This window comes from Sparus aurata, unplaced genomic scaffold (assembly GCF_900880675.1).
Source record: "Sparus aurata unplaced genomic scaffold, fSpaAur1.1, whole genome shotgun sequence".
NCBI classification, from domain to species: Eukaryota; Metazoa; Chordata; class Actinopteri; order Spariformes; family Sparidae; genus Sparus; species Sparus aurata.
The window spans coordinates 58,106-76,763 of record NW_022045135.1 but is presented as its reverse complement, the minus strand read 5'-3'; the positions used below and the strand labels follow the sequence as shown (position 1 = coordinate 76,763).

Sequence of the window (18,658 nt, the reverse complement as noted above, 5' to 3'; positions counted from 1 at the left end):
CCCCCCCCCCCACACAACCTAAATACACTCTAATCAGAATAAGTAAGTGATAAAAATGATTAATTTCAAACTTTTATTTGCCAAAATAAACAACAGTTGTAGGTTTTTGCTCTTATTCTCCTTATTTTACAATGTATTATAGATACATTTTTTCCTTTTTGTGTGATCAGGTGTATCACTAGGGTTGGGTGCCGCCGAACCCTGTACTTTTACCCGGTACCGACCGAAACACGTCGATATTACCGAGTATTGGTTCATGTAAAATTAAATGGTGCCAAATTTCGGTACCTGAACGCACCTTCATGGGCGTCAGTAAGAGCGGAAGTTGCGGCGTAACATACATTGCATTCTCTGTCAGAAAGACAACAAATTTGTCTTCAAAATAAGAGCTTACATTGTACCCGATTGGAGTTTAGAATTGGGTTCTCAGCGAAAGGCTTTTAATTGAAAGTAGTGACCTGTATTAGCTTGCTGCTACAACAAGAAGCGGACAACGAAGACAGCTACAGAGATTCAGGAGATGCTAGCATCTCCTGGATCTCAGCGGCTGTCCAGTTGCTCATCTTAATGTCCGCAGATGAAGTGATGGACTGACTGATGTGATCAGCTGTTTCCTGGTTTTAAAACTCCCCAGCTGTTGGCTCGCTCTATAGACACATATATACATAGACACCTCATTGAACGTTGGACCGTACGGTCAACGTCGCCGACATAATGGAGGAGGCAGCTCAGCCCCGTGAACTAATACGAGTCAATGAAGTGAACTTTATAAAGCTCACTTCTACTAAGTGCCATAAGTTAATGCTTCTCATTTACACATTCACACACGTACGGATATATTCAGGAAACAGATACGAACCAAAAACAACGTAACGTTCTCTGATGACTATAACATGAACTACTCCTTATATGTTCAGTTTACAGGTCCGCACCAAACCACAATATGTATCTTTATGATGTTTTTACAGTTTTTATAGATGCTAATATATGTAACGCTGTTACTGTGATGATACATGACAGTTAGATATTTAATCTGTGTACAGTATCATATGTTATAATGTTCTTTCATGGATTATATCTCTATTCTGCTGAAAAAAAGAAAGCAGGTTCACTGCTGCTGCAGTTTCTTATCTTGATTTGCAGACTTTGTTAATTTTTTGTCACCGTGATTGTTATTATTAGTACCATCAAAAATCCCGTCAACAAATATTGAAAATTCACAAGTTTTGACTATTTTTTTTTATATACAAAATGGCTTTAATTACCACACATATTCGCATAAAAGTACCGAAAACAGGTACCGATATATACCGGTACCGATTCGCAGGTACCAGGTATTGGTACCGTATCGGTTCAAATGCGAAAGGTACTCATCCCTATGTATCACACACAAACACACACGCTCACACAGTTAAATTTTTGACCAGAATAGGCCTACCAGAGAACAGAATAGTCCTACCTCATAGGCATGTTGGTAATAAATAGCATAATGAATTTTAATGTGGACCAAAAATGTGTTTCATTTCGGATTATACAGAGTTTGATTGTCCAGTTGGGTGTGTTATTGGGATTTTATAAATTTAATGTGCACAGATATAATTTTGGTAACCCTCACAACCTCAGAGCAGACAAACTTGTGCGCACCCCCTGGGATCTCTGGCGCTCCCCTGGGGGGGGCCCGGACCCCAGATTGGGAACCACTGCAATAGAGCATCACACTCCAGACTTCAGCCGACCAAGTCGGCTAACTTCCAGTTTAGCGCAGAGCCAACTTGGGGTTAAGATGTAATTGGGCGGCTCTTTTAGACTAAATTTTATTGGACGTAATTGCGCAAAATTCTGACAGTAAAACAAGTCATTTAGCGAGGTTGTGCGGCTTTTATTAACATTTTACTGACACATCTTTCACAATGTGAGCTTTTGGGGAAAAGGGCATCCCAGACAATGCTGTCTGGGTGTGTGTGTGTGTGTGTAAGCAGCCAATTACTCTTTAACTGCAATCAAATCTACCCTCGGGTACAAATAAAGTTACCTTACTTTACCTTACAGGATGATGTATTTACACGGCTTGGCCATGACAAAAACTGGCTTTAAAGGGATAATTCTGTTTTTTTGGGGTGGGGTCATATAAAGTACATATCTATAGTCGCTCTTTTTCCTTCCTAAAATCTGTAACAGTTCCAGTGTACGTCGTATAGAGAAAATTCACACCGCTTCACATCGCCATCAGACCAGCCTTGGCACTACATTTTCTCAACTGTAGAACCTCCGTATCCCTACGCATTAGCGTAACTGGGCAACAGCTGATCTGCGAGCGGCGGAATACAGCTGAGGCCCAGTTGCTGGATGAGAGGTTTACTTAACAATTTCAGACACAGACGTACAGGGCTCTACAGTGCGAGCATTTCACTCCTATTTGCCCCTCAAAAAATGTGTGTGCGAACCGGGAAAATTATTGCGGCGCACAGTGTGCGAGCAAAGGTCTCAAGTTACCGTCACAACCTACTTTGACTGCGCTCATTAAAAAAATTACAATCCTCTAGCAGCAACGCACCAATCAAAGTAGTTTTCTGTAATGACGCAACCAGTGTCACGGGAGAGGTGACAGGTCAACGAACGGACTGTGGTGAAGTTAGTTTCAGTTCGGATATTCAGCGGATAGTCACTCGACATTACTGCCCTGTGTTAGCAGCAGGAGGACGGGTAGCCGACAAGACCCAGTTGCTATGGACGCTCCTAGCATCACAAGCTGACAGAGGAGCAAGCAGAGGCGGTGTGACGGAGGCGTGGCTGTCCAGCGGGGCGAACAGCTGGGCTGGAGAACGCCGCTTCCCTTCGACCGACTTTCCAATGTCCAAAGTATACATGCTGTAGTTTTTTTTATCCTGCACTGTCCCAAGCCACTGAAACTACATTTTGTTCCCATTGAACTGTAAAGTGCAATTCGAAAAGACAATAAAAGAAAGTCTAAGTCATTAAATTACTCGACATATATATACTAATACAAAAAATAATAATAGTTTTTTCAATATCTTCCATGTCATGTGACCCAGTGACTCCAAACCAGCTGCTGATTGTATAAGTAAACTGGACGAATAAGACACACCTCTTTTGATCATATTTGAGTGATTCCTCTATTTTATATGAATATTCATATGTAGAAATTATGATTTTTTTCTCAATAGCTTCCATGTCATGTGACCCAGTGACTCCAAACAGCATCCAAATCTTGTTCCTAAGTGGGCCAAATAAGACAGACCTCTTTTTATTGTATTTTAGTGCTTCCTCTATTTTATAGGAATATTAATATGCACTTAGACAACTGACATCCTTTGTGTTTAGTACATATTGGGTACAAAATTAAATGAAAAAAATGAAATCTCTGTCATTTTAATCAATTGTTTTGTGCTGCCTGAAATGAAAAAAAAATGAAATCAAACACTGTAAATCATTTTGTTTGTGCTGCCTATTTAAGTGTGAAGTGTTCGATAAATTGATAAATATTTTTTGTGCTCCCATATATGTCTTTGTGCAGATATTTTACTTTAGGAGCACATTTGCTCGTTGGGAAAAATGTCAGGGTAGAGCCCTGAGACGGTAGAGTCTCCGTAACCCTACGCATGAGCACAACTGTGTAGGGATACGAAGGTTCCACGGTTGAGAAAATGTAGTGTCAAAAGAAAGGCTGGTTTGACGGCGATGTGAAGCGGTGTGAATTTCTCTATACAACGTACACTTGAACTGATATAGATTTTTTTAGGTGGTCCTTGTTTTAGGTGATTGAATTTAGCTTTTTCTCTGGACCCCTTTACTGCAGTACAAAGGATAGGATAGGAGTTTATTTATTTAAAACAGGGACAATGCACAAAAGAACATTAATCTTGTAAAACAAGAAAAAATGTATTGAGCCAGGTTATAGCAATTTTGCTAGTTTCCGCCTGTAGTCCCTGGGCAGGTAAGAACAGATGAAAGAACAACAGTATTAAAATCGTAGAGATATGACAGAATAAAAAATGATGTGATGGCCATAGTATTTTAAAAGTAGACAAAACAAACTAACAGAAACAGGGAACGAGAGCACCAGGTCATGAAAATGCACAACAGAGCTTAGCAAAACAGCACATACTCTCTTATTTTCATCACACATTCAATTGCAAGCATTCAAACACAAGTACTTACATAGATAACAGTCCAACCATCCCCATCCCCACCATTCTCTAATAACCACACTCACACACCTATTAATAACCATACACATACTCACATAACTCAGCAATGTGTGCAGGCTTGCTTACTCAATATCCAGCGCTTTGATAAGCATGAGAATGTGTGGGGATTTGTACTAGGGCTGGGCGATATGGCTGAAAAATGTATCACAATATAAGTGTTTCAGTCGATATCGATCATTGCCTTTTTTTTTTTTTACCCATTTGAAATGAGTAAAACTTGAAAAATAACCCTTTAAATGGTGACTACAGGTGAGATTTAAAAAAAAAAAAAAAAAAAAAAAAGATTTTCAAGATTTCAGAATCACAATTGAAGACAAAATAGTGTAGAAGCTGACATTGCTGCTTGACAATGTGTTAATGGGATAATTCAGGTTTTTTGAAGTGGGGTCATATAAAGTACATATCTATAGTCGGTCTGTTCCCTACCACAACTGTCGATCAGTGCAGCTTCAGTTTGGAGAGGCACAGAGCCGCTCCAGACGCTCAGCTTTGTACTGCAGTGAACACGGTCCAGTGCAAAGCAAATTTTAACCACCTAAAACGAGGCCCACCTTCAACAATCTATATTATTGCAAGTGTACGTTGTATAGAGAAAATTCACACTCACATCTCTGTCAGACCGCCCTTTCTTTTGGCACTACTTTTTCTCAACCGTAGAACCTCTGTATCCCTACGCATTAGCGCCACTTGCGCTAATGCGTAGGGATACGGAGGTTCTACGGTCTGTGTCTGAAGTTAAGTTTTGTTTTGATCGAAAGTAAACAGAGATGCATGCATAAACCTCCCATCCAGCAACTGGGCCTCGCACTGTATTTCGCCGCTCGCAGATCAGCTGTTTCTAACGGAGTTAAGAGAAATTATCGAACATTTTATCAAACGTATTTTCTATTGATATTGATCACGTGTCTATCGCGATAGATATCGTTATCGTTTTATCGCCCAGCCCTAATTTGTACATAGGATAAATTCTGTGGGAACGGCATTCCACTGACTCATGGCCACTCATGAAACGGAAGTACTACCAAATTGAGTTTTACGTTTTGGAATGCTACACTCACCCCTCGTGACACATCAAGTTACTTGTGCAGTGTTTTCAGAGCCGAGTGTAACAACCTTTTTCAGAGGGGGAGCAGAAGCATAAATAATTTTGTGAAGTGAACAGACATTTGAGTGTATGATCAAGTTTTCAAAACTCAGAATACCATCTTTAGCAAGTACATGACAGTGATGGTAATGCCGTGGTGGATCTTGAGGCTACTTTTATACAATGATTTGAGTGGTTTTGTAACTGTTTTACATGCCTGAGACCAGGATGTGATACAGTACAAAACATGGGGGACGATCATTGCATTTAGGTATGTACTTGATGCCTCAATGGTAAGAGAGTTTCTTATTTATCGACATGTTTCAGTGTTACTCAACTTTTTGACATGCCCTTTAAAACTGTTGGGATCAGCTGATTGGCAAACGTCCAAGGTCCTAGGTCCGGGATTTAAATGGACATCTCCGCATAGAAGCAGGATCGCGCTGAAAATGATAGCCGGTTTTTGCTTTGTCGATACTGGGGTTGTTTGTAGATGCCGCTCACGCTGCACCCACCGTGCTTGACCATCATCCAGGACTTTGGAGAATGTGATGTACTGGCTCCACGAATCCAGCGGGAGGCCAACGGCAGGTTTTCCAGATGAGTTTTCAAGCGGCCCTGCATGCTTTCGAGCAGAGCACCAGCTTCCCCACATTTACGTACCCAAAAGAAAAAAACAGGTACAGCGCCAGGATGGTTAGGCGAGAAAACCTTTTGGTTCGGACATTGTTATAATAACGCCAAGGCGCCCAAATTCCATGTCGTGTATGATAATCTGATGGTCTCCCAGTGTTGTTTAAGGGAGGTGAGGCAGCAGCAGTACCTGCCACTCTGCTGCTACCTGTCACCATGTTGAGTACATCCCAGCTTTTTGTTAAGCAATAGCAAACTTCATTTGAGCTTTAACGTGCTGCGTCTGGAGTGAGGGCTTCTTTCTTGCCCGTCAGTCTTTCAACTCTTGAAGGTGCAAAAACACGCTTGCCAACTTGCTTTTTGGTGGTTCTGGGTTGACTCTTGACCATCCCGACCAATTTTCTCTGAGCTTGAAATGGCGCCAAGTGCCTGTCCTGACTTGTTCAAATCAATAACGTGCTCTTTCAGATCAATGCTGAGCTCTTTAGAATCTCCCATTGTAGTGTTTGTGGACTGAGCATCTGGGCTGGAGCGGCTCTCTGCTCCTCCAAACTGAGGCTGCGCTGATCGGTGATTATGGTAGGGAACAGACCGACTATAGATATGTACTCCACTTCAAAAAACACAAACGATCCCTTTAAGGCCTGGCGCTCTTTGAGGGGGCTTGATCTCAATAGCCGTTTTTTTGACAGGGCATCAAGCTGCCAATCTGCAAGTCCTTTTTGCGGCTCGGTCCGCAGTTTTAGACAGAGGGCGGCAAAACCAAAACTCTGTTTTGGTTTGCCGATTTGCAGCCTCGGAGGGTACACTTATTTCCGCCTCACCTGCTATCTAAAACCGAGGTGTCAATGTGCCAATCAAACTTGATAGCCCTGCATTGAACTGTACTCACTCAAAGATACCAGCCGCTTAAACACTCCTGATTTTATTCATCAAGATTCATGCATCATTTTTGAGAAATTAAGGAAAATGTTTATTTAAAAACTCTCTCTCCAGTGTTGAAGGAACTGAGAAGAACTTCCTCAATCCGTCACTTTATCTGGATCCACACCAAAGCTTAATGGGGTCTTTTCTGGGTCAAGACTCATCCTCCATCCAAGTTTGGTGGAAATCTGTTCAGTAGTTTTATGTGATCCTCCTACCAAACCAACAAACTGACACAGTTGAAAATATAACCTCCTTGCTGGAGGTAACAACTCATAGCTAATGTGTCGGCATGTTCCCAGCTCACCATGTGATCTTGTCTTCTATCTGTCTGGTTCTGGAGGCTGAACTTGATTTTTGCCTCTTTTTTTTTCAGGACTGACATTGTGGGACCGCAGTGACCTGGCAAAACATATTGGAGAAAGACCACAGACCTGTAATGACTTTGAGATGGTTGCATCTGAATCAATTGAGGACAGATCTTCAGCTCTTAATGTTAAAGCCTCTTTGAAGGCGAGTTTCTTGGGTGGACTGGTTGAAGTTGCTGGATCAGCAAAATACCTGAATGATAGTAAGACTTCCAAAAATCAGGCCAGAGTTACACTGATGTACAAAGCTACCACAAAGGTCAAAGAGCTGTCGATGGATCATCTTGGAAGAGGCAATGTGAAGCATCCAGATGTCTTTGATAAAGGCTTAGCTACACATGTAGTCACAGCTGTTCTTTATGGAGCACAAGCCTTCTTTGTCTTTGACCGTGAGGTGTCAGAAAAGGAAGATCATCAAGACATTGAGGGTAACTTGAAGGTGATGATCAAGAAAATTCCCCGTATTGTTATAGAGGGTGAAGGCTCACTGCGAATGGAACACAAAGACCGAGAAAAGGTTGAGAAATTCTCCTGCAGATTCTTTGGAGACTTTTCACTTCAGAAAATGCCGACATCATTTCAGGATGCAATACAAGTCTGTCAGAGTTTGCCAACATTGCTGGGAGCCAATGGAGAAAACGCCGTACCAATGAAGGTCTGGCTGTTGCCACTGACATGTTTAGATTCTTCTGCTGCAAAACTTGTCCGTCAGATAAGTGAAACATTAGTTAATAAGTCACAGAGTGTCCTGGAGTACTTCAGTGATCTGGAGATGAGGTGCAATGATGCCCTGAAAACCACCACTGCACAGCAGTTCCCACAGATTGGCACAAAGATTAAAACCTTTAAAGAGATGTGCTCTGAGTTCAAGCTGGAATTCCAACAAACCTTGGCAGAGAAACTTCCATCAATCCGAGGAGGAGGAGAAGAAGAGGCTGTGCTCGCAGAGATCCTGAAGAAGATACATTCTTCTCCTTTCAACAGCAAAGACCTGAACAGGTGGATGGACTGTAAAGAGAGAGAAATTCACACCTTAAAGTCTTTCACCAACATGATGAAGAATACTGAGATTGTCTCAAGTGAAACAGACCTGTACAAGGAAAGTCTCAGTGCAGATCATGCTGTGTGTTTTGTTTTCACCTCACTGGGAAGTGATGAACCGTACCTCTCAACTTTATCAGAGTACTTAGAAGAAACAACCAAACCAGAAGAAGCTCGACGGTCTCGCACTCATGATGTAGAGAAGGAACAATGGTACGCCTCAAGAGAAGTAGCAGATAAAATGAGGAGTAAAGCAAAACTCTTCAGTGACTTCGCAGAGGCCAACAGAGAGGACAAGAACATTAAGTTCTTGGCAGTTGGTTTAACAGACGAGACACAGAAAGGTTCAAGCATCCACTTTTATAAAGACGGCTTCACTGTCATTGAGAACTTTGAGCCTCCTTCAAAGCCTGAAACATTAACAGTCAGAGACATAAACCACAACAGTGTGACACTGAAGATTTCTCCAGCAAAGTTTGGAGCAGAGAACATCACCTCCTACTCTGTTGAGTACTGTGTCAGTGGACAGGATGGATGGAAAGAAAAGACGGCATCAGAAGCTGAAGAAGTCACAGTGAGCGATCTGAGTCCAAACACAGAGTACAAGTTCAGATGCAGAGCAGTGACCTTAGTAGGTGTTGGACCAGCCAATGAAGTCAGTGGTTCCATTAAAACTTTACTTTGCAGCCCTCCTGGAAAACCTCAGGTTGAACCAAACTCAAGGGACATATCAGTCAGATGGGACAAACCTGCTGAACTCGGACAAGATGTCCAGATCCTGAGCTACATCGTGGAGTACGCCAAAACAGACAGCAGGGTGAAAGAGGAAGATCTCAAATGGAACCAAAAGATGTCTGAGACTGAAAAGACGATCATTTCAGGGCTTCAGTCAGAGACAGAATATGTCGTCAGGGTCAGATGTGACTGCGGTGAAGCTGGAAGAAGCAAAGAAAGTGTCTCTGTCGGTGTCTGCACAAGAAAATATTCACCACTTGCAGAATCCCTCAGAAGTACAAGCACATGTATTAATTCTAAATCCCCCTCAGTTTATAAACTGCATCTGACAGAAGAAAATATGGACGTAGGTGGATGCCAGAAATATAGATTTGGCAACGACATCATGGGGAAGAATCGAACAATCATTATTTTTGGTGAGGCTGAATCTGGACAGTCCCGTCTGATCAATGGAATGATCAACTACATTGTTGGTGTAGAGTGGGAGGACAATTTTAGATTTGTGTTAGTTGATGAGAATCAGATGAGATCACAAGCTCACAGCCAGACTTCTGAAATCATTGTGTACAAAATCAACCACCAGCAGGGGTTTAAAATAGACCACTCACTGACCATTGTTACCGTTGACACTCCAGGATTTGGAGATAAAAGAGGCATAAAGAGAGACAAGGAGATCACAGAACAGCTGTTCAATCTCTTCTCTTCTAACAATGATGTCAGTGAAGTTGATGCTGTGTATTTTGTAGCTCAGGCTTCTTTAGCTCAACTGACACCAGCACAGATAGATGTGTTTGAATATGTGCTCTCAATCTTTGGCAAAGATGTGGCAGAAAACATCAGAGTTCTGGTGACATTTGCAGACGGCCAGCTTCCACCAGTTCTAGAGGCGATCAAAGAATCAGGTGTCCCATGTCCTGAAACAGAAGACAGCCTGCCAGTTCACTTCAAATTCAGTAATTCACCGTTTGCAGACAACAAATCATCTGCAGCAGGCAGCAGAAGTAAATATGGAGGCTTTGATCAGATGTGTTGGAACATGGGGACAACAAGCATGAAGATGTTCTTTAATGCTTTGAATGTGATAGAAACCAAAAGCTTGACACTGACAAAGGAGGTCCTCAGAGAAAGACAGAGCCTTGAGAATTCAGTTGAAAATTTGCAGAAGCAGGTTGAAGTTGGTTTAGCCAAACTTGAGAAGATAAAAGAGACAGCTGAAAAACTGAAAGATCACGAGGCAGAGATCAGCAGGAATGAGAATTTTGAGTTTGATGTCACTATCATGAAGCCTGTTCAAATAGATATTTCTGGTACTGGAAAGTACGTCACTAACTGTCAAGACTGTCATGTTACCTGTCACTTTCCCTGTGCCTATGCCAATGATGAAGATAAAATAAAGTGTTTGGCAATGGGATCAGATGGAAACTGTACTGAGTGTAAAGGCAAGTGTCATTGGAGTGTACATTTTAATCAGAAGTACAGATGGGACTATCAGGAAGTTACAGAAAAACAAACAAAGACAAAGCTCAAAGAAAAGTACCTAAAAGCCAAAGGTGCTAAGGCATCTGATGAGGAATTGTTTGACGAAATGAAGTCTGAATACGATCGTGTGCAGGCTGATGTGATGAAACTGATGGAGAAGTCTGCTAGCTGTTTAAACAGGCTCAAAGATATCGCACTGAAGCCAAATCCTCTCTCCACTCCAGACTACATTGACCTGCTTATTGAAGGAGAGAAATCTGAGTGTAAACCAGGCTGGCAGCAACGAGTTGAGCACCTGACAGCCGTGAGAGAACAAGCAGAGTTCATGGCTAAAGTAGAGAGAGGAGAGACACTCCTCGAGACTGGCCCCCAGCATGTTGGCAAGGCCAAACGCCGACTAAAAGTGTGTCTGATAATGTGACTGATACCAGCAAAGTCTAAGAAAGAGCTCACGTTGCTTCTTAGTCAGACTAAGAACTGGTCTTCAGGTCAACTCCATGAATGATCACATAGACAGAGTTCTGATTTAAATATCACAGAAGTTTTTACTATCTGAGTCATTGCTTCAGTTTTTAATGGTACAACGTGATCAGTAGTTTGAAATCAGCTAGTTGTTGATTTATAATTTATGAAGAGCTTCAGGTGTAAACGTGGCAGCAGGTTGATGAAGACCTTCAGGTGTAAACGTAGCAGCGGGTTGATGAAGAGCTTCAGGTGTAAACGTAGCAGCGGGTTGATGAAGAGCTTCAGGTGTAAACGTAGCAGCAGACTGACGAAGAGCTTCAGGTGTAAACGTAGCAGCGGGTCGATGAAGAGCTTCAGGTGTAAACGTAGCAGCGGGTCGATGAAGAGCTTCAGGTGTAAACGTAGCAGCGGGTTGATGAAGAGCTTCAGGTGTAAACGTAGCAGCAGGTCAATGAAGAGCTTCAGGTGTAAACGTAGCAGCAGGTCGATGAAGAGCTTCAGGTGTAAACGTAGCAGCAGGTTGAAGAGCTTCAGGTGTAAACGTAGCAGCAGGTCGATGAAGAGCTTCAGGTGTAAACGTAGCAGCAGGTCGATGAAGAGCTTCAGGTGTAAACGTAGCAGCAGACTGACGAAGAGCTTCAGGTGTAAACGTAGCAGCGGGTCGATGAAGAGCTTCAGGTGTAAACGTAGCAGCAGGTCGATGAAGAGCTTCAGGTGTAAACGTAGCAGCAGGTCGATGAAGAGCTTCAGGTGTAAACGTAGCAGCAGGTTGATGAAGAGCTTCAGGTGTAAACGTAGCAGCAGGTCGATGAAGAGCTTCAGGTGTAAACGTAGCAGCAAATCGATGAAGAGCTTCAGGTGTAAACGTAGCAGCAGGTCGATTTACAGCTTCAGGTGTAAACGTAGCAGCAGGTCGATGAAGAGCTTCAGGTGTAAACGTAGCAGCAGGTCGATGAAGAGCTTCAGGTGTAAACGTAGCAGCAGGTCGATGAAGAGCTTCAGGTGTAAACGTAGCAGCAGGTTGATGAAGAGCTTCAGGTGTAAACGTAGCAGCAGGTCGATGAAGAGCTTCAGGTGTAAACGTAGCAGCAGGTCGATGAAGAGCTTCAGGTGTAAACGTAGCAGCAGGTTGATGAAGAGCTTCAGGTGTAAACGTAGCAGCAGGTTGATGAAGAGCTTCAGGTGTAAACGTAGCAGCAGGTTGATGAAGAGCTTCAGGTGTAAACGTAGCAGCAGGTTGAAGAGCTTCAGGTGTAAACGTAGCAGCAGGTCGATGAAGAGCTTCAGGTGTAAACGTAGCAGCAGGTTGATGAAGAGCTTCAGGTGTAAACGTAGCAGCAGGTTGATGAAGAGCTGCTGCAGCCCAGTCATGATGTTCAGCAGGTGTAACGTCGACCACGTCCACCATCTTAATTAATGGTATTTAAAGTAAACAGCAGCCTTCAGCTGTCGTCTGCTCTCACAGTGAAGCTCAGTCACTGTAATGTGTGACGCTGTGAGAAACATGAAGAGAGCAGTTCTGCTGTGATGATGTCAACACACATGTAGAAAGAAATCTGATGGTGAAGAGAACAAATCAAAACATTGACATCATGTTGTGATAAATGTTGAAGTGCTGAACTAATAGAACAATCTGCTCCAATGCAACCTGATCATCAAAGTCTTTATTTTTGTCTTTTTAACATAAATGTTTGAATGTGTTTCATTGTACCCAGTTTACATAGTTGAGTTTTTACACTGGCTCATCAGCTTCCTGCTTATTTTAACATGTTTATCTACTATTTTCTTTTTTATTGGACATTTAAAACCTTTAAGACGATCTGAATATTGTTTCATTTCTCCTCATGCTGATGTGTGCTGACATGTTATCCTGTGGGCTCCCACTGAAAGATGGAGAAATCAATAATCAATAAATGTGATGATTCTAAGTGTTGTCTGTTGTCCTCTGATGTGTCAGTGTCACCTTCTTTGTCTTCTGCAGCTTCATTTTCTCTTCCAAACTCACAATTTACATCTAAATGTTCCAAAATTGGACAAAAAATCAAAGATTTAAGAAAGATGAAATGCAAAGTGAAAATAAATGTGAGCATCAGAACTGGTGCCCCTTCAGAGGGCCCGACCCGGAGGTTGGGAACCACTGGACTAACTAAACTAACTGTATATAAAGTAGTTCAGACGGAGTGGTGTAATGTAACTAAGTACTTCCACTCCACTACATTTAGGAGGCAGATATTGTACTTCTTACTCCACTGCATGTATTTGCTTTGCTGTTCACTTTAGTTACTAGTTACTTTACAGATTACAAGTATCACATTTTTACATGAATTGATTTTCTCATCAATCAGATAAAAACAGCGGTTGTGATGATCAGCTGACTCACAGTATACAGTTTATACACACATGTAAACAGGGTTGGGAGGGTTACTTTAAAAATGTAGTCCGATACAGTTACTAATTACCTGTTAAAAAATTTAGTCAGTAACGTAATCCAAGTACCACAATATTAAAGTAATGTAACTTGATTACTTTAAGTTACTTTTGGATTACCACAATACATGCAAATAAAGACAAGAAAGAAGAAATATAAGATAAGATAATAATAATAATGGTAACAATTATTATTAGTGTTACTGTAACTACTATTTCTAGTAATAGCAGTTGTAAAACATCCCCACCTATAAATCAAATCAACCTTTATTTATATGGCGCTTTTCATACAGAAAAGTATCGCAAAGTGCCTTACAGAGATGTACAGAAAAAGAGAAACAACAAATAAAATCAGGAGAAGAAAGTTAAAAGAACCCAACCCTCCCACCCCCACAGTCATGCACAGAGACATACACAAATATGTATATGTTCATACACACATTCACACATACACACACAGCCACGCTGACACACAGACACACACACTCACACCTACACAAACACTAGCTGTCACTACAGAGACATGGCCGGGCAGCGAGACCTGAGGTACAGAGGAGGCTAGAGGAAGCTACCTTTGGGGGGCCAACCACACTGGGAGAGATCCCAGTCCAAGGTCGCAGGGAGCACCACCACAGAGACCACCCCAACCCGGGCAGACAGGAGGCTCTGCACCAAGGTGCAGAGCCCTCTAGTCGCCCGGGCCGGAACTGTCCACGGGACAGCACCCCCCGCGGCCAGACCAGAGACAACTCCCAATCTGGCAGGCCCCCTGAGGAAACACTGGAGATTAAAAACTGTTGCCTAAAACAGTAAAGGGTTTAAAATATGGAGGCTAAAAACATGAGGGACTAAAACATAAAAGCATAAAAGCACAGAGGCTAAAAACATGGACTAGAACATAAAAGCATAAGAGCATAAGACATGAGAGGCCATAAAAAATAAAAGCATGAAGGCTAAAACACAGAGATTAAAACAGTAAAAAAGGATGAAGAAAAAGTGCTCTGATTAGCACTGTCTAAAAGAAATCAAAAAGAGTTAAGATTTCAATTAAAAGCCTGGTTAAAAAGATGGGTCTTAAGCCTCTTTTTAAAAACCTCAGCAGTCTCCGCGACCCTGAGGCTCTCCGGCAGGCTGTTCCACAATCGGGGCCCATAACAACTGAAAGCCGCCTCCCCGTGCTTTTTTGAACATTACCTGTGGTATGGTTAAAAGGCCGGTGCCGGAGGACCTCAGGGTCCGCGGCGGCCGATAAGGTAAAAGCAAATCAGATAGGTAAGAAGGCCCAAGACCGTTAAGACACTTAAAAACTAGTAGAAGAACTTTAAAATCAATCCTGAAACGCACGGGGAGCCAATGCAGCGACTTTAAAACTGGTGTTATGTGCTTCCGCCCTCTGGTCCTTGTCAGCACTCGTGCAGCTGAGTTTTGTAATAATTGTAGATTCGAAATGCTCTTTTTTGGAAGGCCAGAGAGCAGGGCATTACAGTAGTCTAAGCGACAAGAGACAAAAGCTTGCATCAGCACCTCCGTGCTGGCCTGAGAGAGAAACGGGCGGACTCTGGCTATGTTCTTAAGATGGTAAAAACCTATTTTTGTTATATTTTTTATGTGTGGAATAAAACTGAGCTCAGAGTCAAAAATCACACCCAGATTTTTTACAGATTGTGATAGTTTAAAATTCTTTAACTTTGGTAAAAGTTTCTCTTTCTGGCCCTCAGGACCAATGAGTAAAACCTCTGTTTTGTCCTGGTTGAGCTGTAGGAAATTCCCTGCCATCCATGTCTTGATATCTAAAATGCAGTTAAAAAGGACATCAATAGGCCCTGTGTCATCAGGAGACACGGCGATGTACAGTTGCGTATCGTCAGCATAACTATGAAAGCTGATGCCGTGCCTCCTGATGACGTCCCCAAGGGGAAGCATGTAAAGATTAAAGAGTTGGACCTAAAATTGACCCTTGGGGAACACCACACTTTATTTTGTGGGTTTCTGAGGAACATGTATCCATACTTACAAAGAAGTGTCGATCTGTGAGGTAAGAAATGAACCAGTTAAGAACAGTACCAGAGAGGCCGACCAGGTTCTTCAGTCTATCTAATAAAATGTGATGGTCTACTGTATCGAAGGCGGCGGTTAGATCCAGTAGTACCAAGACTGTGAGTTCATTGTTATCCAAGTTGCACCTGATGTCGTTTAAAATCTTTGAAAGGGCTGTCTCTGTACTGTGGTTTGTCCTGAAACCAGACTGACACTTCTCTAAAATGTTGTTTGCAATTAAAAAGTCATTTACTTGATTGAAAACAAGTTTTTCCAAAATTTTACTTAAAAACGGTAAGTTGGATACAGGCCGATAATTATTAAAAATGTTTGGATCTAAGTTGCTCTTCTTCAGAAGGGGCTTCACCACTGCCGTTTTAAAGGAGGCGGGGAAGACCCCCGTCTGAAGAGAGCAATTCATCATGTATAACAGCTGATCCTCAAAGAATCCACAAAGTGTTTTAAAAAACGGTGTGGGAATTGGATCTAATAGGCAGGTTGTGGGCTTTACTTCGGAGAGGACTCGACCAAGTGTCCCCGCATCAACCAGGGCAAAACTCTCCAGTGTTTCCTCGGGTAAAATCAATGATCCAGGTGTGTCGACATTGGAAATCTGTTGGGGTAAAAGACTCGATCTGATGTCATTGATTTTATTTCTGAAGTCATCTGCAAAGTCCTCACAAAGGGCGTCAGTTGGTGTTTTGGAGGATCTATTAAAATTTTTGTTTGTTAAAAGGTCAATTGTGGAGAAGAGGAATTTTTGGTTGTTTTTATGTTCGTTGATTAGTTTTTGGAAATGGGAGATTCTTGACTGTTTGATTGCGTTATTGTATGTTTTGAGATGTCCACGTAAAATTTCATAGTGAACTGTCAGTTTTGTTTTTCTCCATCTCCTCTCAGCACTCCTGCAGTTTCTCTTTAGTTTTTTAGTTTCTGCATTTCTCCACGGGGATGTCGGTCTTGTAATACTTCTTTTTATTGAGAGTGGAGCCACCGAGTCCAGTTTTATTTTATGGTTAAAATTGTCAACAATAAAATCACATGGTGCTGGTAAAATTTCTGCAGGAGTGCTCTGTAAAATCTGGATAAAATTTGCAGCCACTTCAGAAGTTAGGTAGCGTTTCCTCACTTTTCTCACTGGGGCCTCCCGCTGGTTAAAACTGGTGATTGTAAAAAACACACAAAAGTGGTCAGACACAGCCAGGTCCACAACAGAGGGCGCACCAACGGACAGGCCATAGGTTATGACCAGGTCCAAGGTGCGCCCCCTGCTGTGAGTCGGCTGCGTGACATGTTGATTAAAATCAAGGCAATGGAGAAGGTTTAAAAATTCTCTCGACATAGGATCTGAGGAATTATCTATGTGTAAATTAAAATCACCGGTTATTAGTATTCTGTTATAAGTGCTATGTGTTATTGACAGTAGCTCTGAGTATTCACTGTTAAAAGAGGCGGAATAGCGGGGATGTTTGACAGAATGTGTGTCACTTGTCCTCCAAAATTACCCATACAATTTCCTAATATAATCATGCTATTTTAAATACTTGTTGTGATCTAAAGTGTTAGTGACCCATTTCAGTCACTGCAGGTGTTTCAGGCAATTTTGTAACGCACAAGCCTCACAAGGTGGCAGTAGCTACATTTCAAGTGCCTATGGGGCCCTCGCAAGTCAACGAGTTTTCCACGATGAAGTCCGTGCAAATGTTTCACAATAAAAGCTTACTGAGCTATTTATGCTAGAGGACTTTTAACTTGAGACGGACACAGGAAGTGTTGAGATTCTATTAACAATATAATGTCTTCATTTTAACAGGGCAAACGGGAGCGAACCAAAACGAGCCTTCGTACTACAGCGTGTTAAATTATATCAGAAATAAAAACTTTGGTGATCATTTAGCTAAATGATGTCACGGTATTCACATTTGAACGTCATGCTCAAACTTGAAAATGTTAACTTTAGCTAACAGAATTTCTGTGTAGCTAGCTAATGTTCGCAGTTTTGCTTACCATTAAATGTTTCTTTAAATTAGATGTGGAGTCCTTGGACGATGACAGTGTGTGTACAGCTGGGAGGCATAGCTTGCACTGTGCAGTGATGTTGTTCCCCCTTATTTCTTTAGAAACAAAGTAATGGCGAAATTTACACACAGTGAAAGCATTTTTTTCTCTAGCGCTCGAGTCCATAATGAGCCGCCTGGTTTAACTTGAGAGCAGAGCGTCGTTGTGACTGACTTGTCGTAAACTGTAGTAATGTGTGCACGCGTGCATACGGCATTGCCGCATTGGCAAGTGTTAATTCATTCATTCACATTTATTCATCATTCATCATCATATATTTTAATTGTAATCCAACTAATAATCCCATTTTTTTTCCAGATGTATCTGTAATCTGATTACGTCTTTTTTTTCTGTAACTGTAATAGAATACAGTTACTGTTTTTTTGTATCCTAATTACGTAACGTCGTTACATGTAGTCCGTTACTCCCCAAGCCTGCATGTAAATATATGGATCAGTTACTTTACTGATACTTTGATACCTCAGTACATTTAATATCAGATACTTTAAGACTTTTATTTGACTTTTGGGTTCTTACAGCACCGTTCACCTGCAGCAGCTCTGATGATGATGATGATAATAATAATAATTATTGATAATAATGATGATGATGTCACACAGAAACAGATATCAGTCAGCAGGAACAATTTTCTGTGGAACGAGTACTTTTACTTTTGATCCTTTCAGTGTATTTCAGTGAAAGTACTTAATGACTTTGACTTAAATGAACTCGAGGAGGTTTAAGTGGTTCTGAAGCTGTTTAAATGTGATACTGATGCCTCTATATGAGCCACATAAACAAGTGAGAGCATCAGATTGTGTTTGTGTATATTGATGATATTCAGTGTTGATGTTTGTCACCAGGTCACATTCTGACTCATCCAGGTTGAATAAATCATAAAGATAAATATATGTTTTATGTGACAGGGCCCACCAGGACCAGCAGGATATAAAGGTTCTTGTAGCCTCTTTAAAAGAGATTTGAACTGCCAGTCTTTTACTTGTAATGGAGTATTTTGACATTATTGTCAGTGAAGTGAAAGATGTGAGTCCTTGTTGAAGAACATTATAACTCAGGTGTGTGTGAACATTTAGTCAAACTGTGTTGAACAAAAGGAAAACTGCTGCTGTGTTAGTTTCATGTGTTCCTGTCACATTCTGCCTCTTCAGGCTCAGTGG

The 18,658-nt window shown here is 41.7% G+C and overlaps 1 protein-coding gene across 2 annotated transcripts in view; it reads left to right on the top strand.

Moving 5' to 3' along the window:
- LOC115577935 (uncharacterized) overlaps positions 1 to 11,228 on the top strand; it is a 21,098-nt gene extending 9,870 nt beyond the window's left edge. For both annotated transcript variants that reach the window (XM_030410790.1, XM_030410791.1), the window contains one exon: positions 7,247 to 11,228. In XM_030410790.1, the coding sequence (XP_030266650.1) occupies positions 7,247 to 10,914 (3,668 nt within the window). In that variant the 3' untranslated portion in view covers positions 10,915 to 11,228. The remainder of the gene's footprint in view (positions 1 to 7,246) is intronic.
- The last annotated feature ends 7,430 nt before the right edge of the window (positions 11,229 to 18,658 follow it).